Below are 10,358 nucleotides of genomic sequence, written 5' to 3' on the forward strand. Positions count from 1 at the left end.
TAATTATAAATATTCAATGCCTTGATTTGAGTGTATCTGGGAGGGTGTATGGGCTTTTTAATGTTTAGTCAGGTAAATGTTTTAATGATTGTATTCCTAATAGGGCAAAAAAGATGTGGCTCAAATTTTCAACAATATTCTCAGAAGACAAATTGGTACAAGAACTCCTACTGTTGAATACATCTGCACCCAACAGAATATTTTGTTCATGTTATTGAAAGGGTATGTACAATGTAATAAAATTTATATTCTCAGTTGAAAAATAAAAAGGAAAGATGGTCTTGGGCAAAAACAGGATGGTGAATGTGGGAAAGCATTTTATCTATGGTTCGCTCAGCTCGATTTTTTATAGCTCTTGAACATATTTACCTCCTTAAAATTCAGCCTGTGAGCTAAATTGAATTTGAAAAAATGCCCATAGAAGTTTAAAGGTAGGTGAATCATGAGTCTTTAAATTTTCAAATCATACATGACTGAAGAATAAAAGTCCTCTGTGGTCTTACTTCTGTTCTCTAAGATTTAAAAAGTTATAAGTGTATGAAATGTCAGTTAAATCATGTATTTAAAGATATCTTTGGGTACATCTGCACCCTGTAAGGCAGTAAAAGCTCCCTAGTAACTGGAGCTGCATAGCTTAACTCAATTAGTCAACAAAGAACATGGTTGTGAATTAGTACCCTTTGCTTTTTATGTGTGTCCACTCACTAACCCATTTAATTTGGTAAAGCACAGTGCATCTCCCTGGAATTACTCCTGGACTAAGCAGGCATTTGTGTTTGGTTAATTTGTCAGTTTAAAAAAAAATCCCCAAAAGCCTAAAAGCAGGGGTTCTCAAACTATGGCCCACGGGCCACATGCAAATACAAATATTGTATTTGTTCCCGTTTTGTTTTTTTACTTCAAAATAAGATATGTGCAGTGTGCATAGGGATTTGTTCATAGTTTTTTTAAAAAAAAACTATAGTCCAGCCCTCCAACGGTCTGAGGGACAGTGAACTGGCCCCCTGTTTAAAAAGTTTGAGGACCCCTGCCTAAAAGCTTAAGCTTCAAAACAGAACCGATCCTGTCCTCCTTCATCACTGAACCTCCCTGATTGGTAAGGTAACCTCCTGTCAATTCACGCCAGACCTGTTGGCCAGCTTTGGGTATGGTGTGCATCTGCCCCAGCATTGGTGATGTCCTGTTAAATTGGTGGGCAGGCATTTTACTGGCATGGATGTTGGTGTGGATCAGCTTGCTCTCCTTCTGCTAGCTGTACCACTTGCCTCACTTGATTCCTATCTCTGTGGTTTAACACTTCCCTCAAGTTCAAACTTGCTTAGACAAAGCATGAGTCAGTGCGTGCTTTGGATGCCAGCATTCTGTTTCTTTTTTTCTATTTTTAACTATCTTTGTTGCTTCTTCACATGTTGCCATACAGAACTTTTGGCATCTAATTTTTTTGCTGTGTCAATCCAGAGTTTTGTATATAGACATGTAGAGAATAGTCTGAAATTTTGGTGTCCTTTTTTTAAAATATATTTTTATTGATTTCAGAGAGGAAAAGAGAGAAAGAAATGGTGATGAGAGAGAATCATTGATTGGCTGCCTCCTGCCCGCCCCTATTAGGGATTGAGTCCGCAAGCACAGGCATGTGCCCTTGACTGGAATTGAATCCAGGACCCTTCAGTCCGGGGGCCGACGCTCTATCCAACTGGCTAGGGCAAATTTTAGTGTTCTTCAGGCAGCTTCCAGGAGTCTTTATGTATTTTTAAAGCTAATAATTTCCTTTTGTATAGGTAGCCATCATTATTAAAATCTATAAATTAGTTATCTCTGCTTACATTTTCCCTTTAGAGTAGCCAAGGGTATGAATGGAACATTGTTAAACATCATGTAAGTAAGAATATTAAGATAACAATTTAAAGAAAAGGTTTAAAGCTCTCATCCATCCGAGCTAGCCAGAGCAGAAACCTCAGCTGGAAAGAAGAGAAGGAGACACGTGCAGAATGCTGCTGGTGTTGGGACCCTTTCTAGCCTGTACTGTGGAACATATACATCAGACTGGAGGGGATAATACGACAAACCCTTCCTCCATCTCCCAGCTTCAGCAGTTCTTAAAACTGTGTCCTTGTTGTTTCATGTATTCCTCCCTTTTTTCCTCCTCAAACACAATGTCACTTCAGTTTGCATCCCTAATAAGATGATACATCTTTTTTATTTTTTACATGGTCGCAATACCATTTACAAACCTAACATTATCTAATGCTCAGTGTTCAGATTTCCTTGATTTTCATGCCACAAAAAAATGGCATTTTCCCTTTAGTTTGTCCAAGTCAGGTTCTAAGCAAAGCCCACAAACTGAATTTGGTTGATATGATTCTTACTTAACTCTCTTTTCATCTGTAATAGCTCCTGACCCCCTTTTTAAAATATACCATTTATTTGTTGAAGTAACTGGGTCATTTTTTGTGTGTGAAAAAAAAATCACAAATTTTATGTCCAAACTGCCCCTTCTTGGACCAGTGAGAACTCCTCTCCTTCGAGTTGGCTCCCGTGTCCTTTTAGCAAGACTGCATCAGGCTTTGATGTTTCTGTGCTTTCAGCACATGATGTCCCTGGCTTATTTTGTGTGAGTTCTGCCTTCGGTCCTGGAAATAGCCATTTCTTTAAGTAGTCCTGTGAACTTGCTTTTAAGATTGTTGTCCTTCTGTTGGTCAGTTAGTTTAGATTACTTCCATAGGATGTGATTATCTGCTCTGGCTATGCGCACTTCCAGCTATTCGGTTGCCACTGTTAATTTGCATTTGAAAATACTCTAGTTGCTAGTATTAGACTGCATCTGGAGGCAGCTTGTCTCTGGCGATTTAAATGTTAATGTGCCCTCCACTCTAGTGCTAACAGGTTGTACAGCATAACTGTTTGCCTTGTAATCATTGGTTTATGGTTTAATTGTATAAGATAAGCTTGACAAACTGCCATCAAAACCTGCCCAACTTGTACCAAACTGTCTTACCCTTGAATTCTAGTCTCCTTACTAAAGATCAGCAAAGATAAATTATATGATTAGCCATTTTCCGAGCAGACATTTTAATCATAATCAGCCATCTAGCTGACTTACCATAAATGATACAAAGCAATGTAGTTTTGATCTTCTTGAGATCTGTGATGAACCTATGTACAACAAAAAGGTAATGCTACTAGATAACAATTAGTACTGTAGGATTTCAGGGGATAAAATAGGAGGGTGGGGTTAGTCAATAAGGCAAGGGTTGGTAAAAGATGGAACATAAGAGTGAATTTCCAGATGGTTTAAATTGGCAGAAAAAAAGAGTAGGTACAGGTCACAATTGAACAGAGTGGTGGGCAGCAGTAAGAAGAGCGGGATGCTTTGTGTCAGAGTGGGAGGTGACACTATGCCAGAGGAATAGATCTGATGCAAAGCCAAGATAGGCATCAAGCCCATACGGTTGTCTTTATTTGATCAGCAAGAAGAAATCATTTTAAACTCCTAAGCTGGAAGTGCTATTGATATACTTGTGTGTTGGGTAGATTTGGTAAGACAGAGCTTGAACATAGGTGTTAGTTAGGGACACTTGCATTTCTCTCGGTCTGCGTTAATGCCACAGTAGGAACAGATAACAGGAACTGAAACTAAGATATTACAAAGAAGCAGTTAAAAAGCACTGGAGATGGGAAGATTTGGAGCAGAAAAAGAGGGTAAGTTTGGGCCCTGGCCAATGTCACTCAACTATTTGGAGCATCGTCTTGTGCACCAAAGGATCACAGGTTTGATTCCCAGTCAGGGCACATACCCATGTTGCGGATTCGATTCCTGGTTGGAGCACCTCTGGGAGGCTACTGATCAATGTTTCTCTCTCACATCAATTAGAAGGGGAAAAAAGGGCATAGTTGAAACTATGTTGTCCAATACAGTACCTCCTAACCACATGTAATTATTTAATTTCAAATTAAGTTAAATGACATTTTAAAATTTAGTCCCTTAGTCATTTAAGCCAAATTGCAAGTGCTCAATGGCCATATGTGCCTAGTAACTACCATAATGGACAGCACAGATAAAAACCATTACCATTATCACAGACAGTTCTCTCAAAACTGTTTCAGACTCAGGTATTAAAAATATAGCAGTGATGCCAACTTAGATGGAAGCAGGGGTGGTGACCTCTTTTGTGGAGGGAGATGAGATTTTATTTTAGACATGTGGAGTTTATGGTAGACCTTTAATTGAAGTTGTCCAGAGACAACAGAAAATGCCAACAGAAATGTATAGTTCAGGTGTAGACCTGAGCAGAAGACCTGTAGGAGTCATGGTAGAAGCAAGATTGTATGGGTGTCTGCTAGCAGACTGGAGGTCAGGCAAAAAAAAAAAAAAAAAGAACAGTCAGAGGGCTAGAAAGAAGAACTGGGGGAGTTTTTTTCTTTGAGAGAGATGTGAAGGTCAGCACTGCCAGGACACTAAGTGATAGACTCTGTGTTAGGAGAAAAGGCAGATTTGTCTAGGAGAGGTCTTTGCTGGTAGGATGTTGGAAAATGGAATTTGACTGCAGGAGATTGTGTGGAAAAGACATTAAACCATGTAAGCAGCTTGGAAGGAAGTAAAGGAAAGAGAGCTATGTGTTTGAGCTGAACAGCACAGCCGATCCGAGGGGGTTGATGCATGTCAGAAGCGAAAGGCCTGCTGGGTGAAAGGGAAATGAGGTTTTCTTTCTGTTCATAGGGAAGGGAGACTGTAGAGACACCAAGATGGATGTAGAGGAAGGCTGCATGTGGACTCCCCTCTGCCCACTGCGGGAGTCCTGACTGACATCTTCAGGACCAGGCTTTCAAGTCTGTAGGGCTTAGATGTTGCCAGTAGTCTTGAAAGTACTATTTTGAGTATTGACTTGAAACAATGAAATATAAGGACTATACATGTGTTAGAGCCTTTTAGATACTATGAATTTAGGGAACTAATTTATTTCATATTGTTTTTCAGTTTTTGGTTTTTCTGAAGTGTTGAGAGCACCCCACATGTAAAGCTAGTAACCCTTTTGTGGAGAGACCCTAAATGCTTCTCTTCTCTTCAAGATTTTTACCTTAAATAATGAACTTTTATTTCCACGATCACTCCATAACTGTTATTTTTCTTTGGGTTGGAGCCGTCTTCACCAACTAAAATGTGTGCCTGCTAAAGAAAATTCACCGAGCACATGTTGTAATGAGAGATGCTGTGTGTAACCTGCTCTGGTCATTCAAGGGCACTTCCTGAAGCATCCTTTTCTAAAAATTTGAACTGTTCAGTGTTGGAGTTTTAAAAGAGCAACCATGTTTGTTTTTTTCTTTTTGCAGGTATGAATCTCCTGAAATAGCTCTAAATTGTGGAATAATGTTAAGAGAGTGCATCAGACATGAACCCCTTGCAAAAATCATTTTGTGGTCAGAACAGTTTTATGATTTCTTCAGATATGTCGAAATGTCAACATTTGACATAGCTTCCGATGCATTTGCCACATTCAAGGTAACATATATAAAAATTATAGACTTCTAACTATACTTGCAACTCCGATTAACAGGTGTGCTGTTTTTCCTAAACCTTCTCTATCGTCCTTGCCTATATACTGCTGCCCCCTAGTGGGAAGAAAGAAGACAGTTGTGGCAAAAGCAGGTTTACAGTGTATGTGAAACAGTTTATTCTTATGTTATTATTTATTAACTAGAGGCCGGGTGCATGAAATTCATGCACAGTGGGGTGGGGGGAGGAGACAGGGGGATGTCCCTCAGCCTGGCCTGCACCCTCTCCAATCTGGGACCCTTCAGTGGTCGGGCCTAAACTGGCAGTCGGACATCCCTCTCGTAATCCAGGACCGACCCTTCAGTGGTCGGGCCTAAACTGGCAGTCGGACATCCCTCTCGTAATCCAGGACCACTGGCTCCTCACTACTCACCTGCCTGCCTGCCTACGGCCCTCCCCTGCCGGCCTGATCGCCCCTAACCCCCTGCCAGCCTGATCTCACCCCTAACTGCTCTCCCCTGCCAGCCTGATCTCCTAACTGCCTCTGCCTTGGCCCCCACCACCATGGCTTTGTCCGGAAGGAAGTCGGACATCCAGAAGATGGCCGGTTGACCTGGTCTAATTAGTATATTACCCTTTTATTTGTATAGATTACTGTATTATTCTTCCATACAAACAACTGTAAACCTGCTTTTGCCCCCACCCCTGTATATGTATGTATACAAATAAAGTCATAGTTTTAAAGGGTGAAAAATAAAAAAATAAAAAATAAAGGGTGGAAAAGTTAGAATTTTTAGGCAGGGTACAGTTTTTTGTTAAATTACCCATCAAGTACAGTAATAGATATAACAACCAGATTTTTCTCCTGTGTTGAGCATACTGTTGCAGTTTCTTTGGTTAAGCACCAGATGAAGTAGTTGGCCTCTGTTTGGGCCCAAGGGAACCAGGGACTTACCGCTTCCATCCCATGCTCATGCCAGAGCTTGTTTATTAACTATAAGAGGTGAGGGCGGACAGAATCACCTGCACTTTTCAAATTAGCCTCTCCGCAGTGTGCCTTATCTCCCTGTTGTATAAGGAGATATTACAAAGAAGCAGTTAAAAAGCAGTTAATTTGTTTAAATTAGATGTACATATATAGGATACCACTGTGCAACATGCACATTTTTTTGTTTTGAATTGCAAGGTTCTGTGCTGTTTACGGTATATAAATAAGACAGTGATCTTTATAATCTTTCTGTGTTACATTCTCTTATGTAAAATGTGTGACATCTTAAGTCAATATTTAGAACTGCTATTTTAATATAATCAGAATTTAGTATACTAACCTGCAGATTGCTATGCTCAGAAACCATGAATACTGTTATAGTGACAAGTGGCCATTTCTCTTGTAAGTGTTCAGTTTTATGATTATAAAGAGCGCCTGAGGTGAGCACAGTCCCTGGTTTCTGGGTAAAATATGTCCCTCGGAGTGAAGGAACACCCTTAACCCCTTCCCCAATAATTTTTTTGTTAAAAACGTTTCTTTTTCAGACTAATTTTTTTATTTTGGTTCTATATAGTATTTTTGATGCTGGTTATGAAAACAGTTTGTAATTATTTTTTCTTCCCATTTTTGTGGTTAAGAATAGTATTTCCTCAGAAAGTTTCTAGATGAAATTATTTAGAATGGTACGTATGTAGCTGGTTTTTGAAGGTAAAGTTTTTAGACGAGTATACTCGTCGACGACTGAAAAAAGAACATTTTGTGAAAACGTGTATACACGTTTCTGCCAGGGAAGGGGTTAAAATAGGATGAAAGCCTAGCACCCTGGCCACTAGGATTTCACATTGAATGAGAATAAAATAATAGTGTGAAAGATCTAGGAATTTATTTTCCCAAAGCCATTAGAAAGGGTATCAGAAGCCTTAGGTAAGACCTCAGCTATTTCTTTGTCAGTGTACAAAGCAAAATGAAATTCATTTAAGATGATAGCATAGAGTGGTAAATGTGATGCTTAGTTCCACCGCCCTTGGTGTGGTAGGACTCTTGCTTAGGATGGAAGGAATGCCACACTCAAAAGCAGCAGACCGTTATGAGGGGAAGTGTAGTAGCATCATCTGTCAACATGAGGAGTCACTCCTGTTTGAAAAAAAGCCATGAGCCCAAGAGTGCAGCTCTGGGAGCAGGAGGGTAAGCAGAGAGGAGGAGAGGGTGGCAGTGGTGTGGGAGAATGCAGCCAGACCACCGGACCAAGGAGAACATGACTGGCATGCTCCTGGCACAGATGGCAAAATTGACCAAGAGATGAGAGAAATGTGCTAATTATATGCCAGAAATGTGATTCCCAGTGTCTGACAACGTTTTGATTGGCCTTGCTGATAATTTTATCTCAGTTAGTGCTGCTGCTTTGAATTAAATTCATACCGAGGTGATGGAATCACTGTGGGTAAAGCAACCTGTCAGGTCATGGTAGCCACAGAGGGAAAGACTAGGCAGAGTCAGGTGGTAGTCCTTACTGGAAGAAGGGAAACTTTAAAAAATAACAGAGGTGTCTAAGGATGAGCTCCAGAGGAGAAAGCATGGAGAAACTGGCTTGGATTCTGTATCTCAGCTGCTGCTGGTTGCAAGGAAAGTGGAGAGCTCATTAAAGAGAGCTCTCCAAGAAACGAAAAAGACAGGAGGCCAAAATCAAGACAAGAGAAAGAGAAATAGACCTAGCAAACAGACCAAAGCTACCTCCCCACCCCTGCCTAAAAGAAACTCCACCTGAGTCAGGCAGGGGCCAGTCTCAGCCTCACTCCATAGGCGCTGGCAGAGGGAAGGGTGCCTGCCTCTCTCCCAGTTTACTCTTTGCAGAGAATACTTTCATAAGGAGGAGAACAGATCCATGATTCATGGTCTCCTTTAAGAATGTGATCAGAGCAACTTCCGGAAAATGCAGTCTGCACACAAAATCTTTCCAACAAATGCAGCTCATCCATAACTGGATTCAAAGCCCCTGGAAGTGGGCCGAGTCTTAAAAGGAAATTAAAACTACCTGCTCTAAATGTGTCCAAGATTTGTAGCTCAAATGAACAGGTACTGAGATAGTTATATCAGTGGCCAAGTATTTGTTAGTGATTATTTTTAAGGAATTAGGAGATTGGGAGGGGCATCAGAAGGCCAACAAATATATTTCCAATTTTCCAGAGTAAAAGAAGGTAGATTCCCCAGAGAGGCTGGTGGAGCTTGGAGCTTGATGGTATACCTGTGTAAGGTTCTAGAAAGTATTTCTAAAGAGATGATATCTGAGCATTTTGGAAAGGAAACCGAGTGCCCACAGCCAGCATGGATTCACTAAGAGTAAGTTCAGTCATACTAATCTCATTGATGCCAGTAGATCAGGGGCCTAAAGACAAGGCTGCCTGGGTTCAATTCCCAGCTCTGCTGCTGATTGCACCTGTGTCTTCATCTGCTAAAATGTGGGTATTAATACTAGTGTGTCAGGTTATTGTGGCCTCACACAGCACGTGTGCTGTAAACAGTAACTAGTGGGATTCCTTTAAGACAAGGAGGATATACTAGATGTCAAATAATTATACAGACCTATTTTAATGGAAACAATAAAAAGATTAGGAGCTAGATGGAAGGAGTTTCAGTATGATGATTTGCAACTAATTAAATGCAGTATCCATAAGGTCCTGGAAAATGGATCACCATCACCCTGGAGAGAGACTCTAATGGATCTCTGCTCGGCCAAGTCAAACATTATTAATGACTTGGATAGAGAATGACAAGGCATACTTACCAAATGTGTCAGTGACAGCCATTAAGGGAAAGATAAATAACAGTGAGCCTAAATAAGGCTCCATAAATCCAGAGAGGCCAGAATATAACAGGATAAAGTTAATTATAGATAACCCAAGTCTTCTACTTGAGGACCCAACCATATAAATATGGGATTGGGGAATAGACATTATAATAATACTTAATGCAAACTGTAATAGTTACTAAAATGTAGGTAAGTTCTTATATTCAAACAATCCATTGAAGGAAGTATTATCATCTCCTTTACAGATAAGGACACTACAGCATAGAAATGCTGAGTAAAGTCAGACAATATATGGGCAAGCCAGAATTTGAACCCAGGCAGTCTGACTACAGAGCCCACTATGAGTAAACAAAATTCTGAATTTGTCCATTAAAATTGGTAGTGTGATGATGCTGCCCCAGAACTACATGTGACCACAAAAGTGTGTCACCTAAGGAGCTTGATGGTCTCACCCCACTATAAGCTTACCAGGTAACAGCACATAAATGTGTTCCATTCCAGGCGCTACACTTTAAGAGGCACATAGACAAATAGATGACTTTCAGAAGACATTAGATGGTGAGGGGGACTCAGAACCTGTCATTCGAGGAGTGGTTAAAAGAACTGGACCTATTTAGCCTGAAGAAGAGAAGACTCGGTAGGGACTTGCCATGAGAGCACTGCTGTATTTGAAGTGGGGTTCTTTAGAAAATGGATTAAACTTGTTTCTGGAAGTACCTGGGGCATAGGAAAAACATTCTAACTCAGAGCTCCAGAGGTGAACCATGAACCATACAGTTAGAAGAATTGAGTTTCCTGTCCTTGGACATACATTTTCAAGCATCATATAGGGAATTGAGCCAAGTGACTTGCTCTGAAAATCAGCCCCCTGGTTTAGCAGCATTTCTTCTGGGATTCCAGGGCTGTCTTTGTCACATGATATTTGGGGTCCAAACTTACATAATTTTTAGGAATCTTTAAATTCAACCTACTCTAAAAGTTGGCTGCTTAAACTGCTGGACTTGAGAGATGACTCCTGACCTTTCTCCAAGTTATATACCAAGACCTTGGATGTACTGGAATTCAGACAGGTG

The 10,358-nt window shown here is 40.5% G+C and overlaps 1 protein-coding gene across 1 annotated transcript in view; it reads left to right on the forward strand.

Moving 5' to 3' along the window:
• The window catches only part of CAB39 (calcium binding protein 39), a 45,577-nt gene that overhangs the window by 22,824 nt on the left and 12,395 nt on the right, over nucleotides 1–10,358 (forward strand). Inside the window, exons 3-4 of the mRNA XM_006760410.2 lie at nucleotides 104–222; nucleotides 5,329–5,497. Of these exons, the coding sequence (XP_006760473.1) occupies nucleotides 104–222; nucleotides 5,329–5,497 (288 nt within the window). The remainder of the gene's footprint in view (nucleotides 1–103; nucleotides 223–5,328; nucleotides 5,498–10,358) is intronic.

This window comes from Myotis davidii, unplaced genomic scaffold (assembly GCF_000327345.1).
Source record: "Myotis davidii unplaced genomic scaffold, ASM32734v1 scaffold370, whole genome shotgun sequence".
NCBI lineage: Eukaryota > Metazoa > Chordata > Mammalia > Chiroptera > Vespertilionidae > Myotis > Myotis davidii.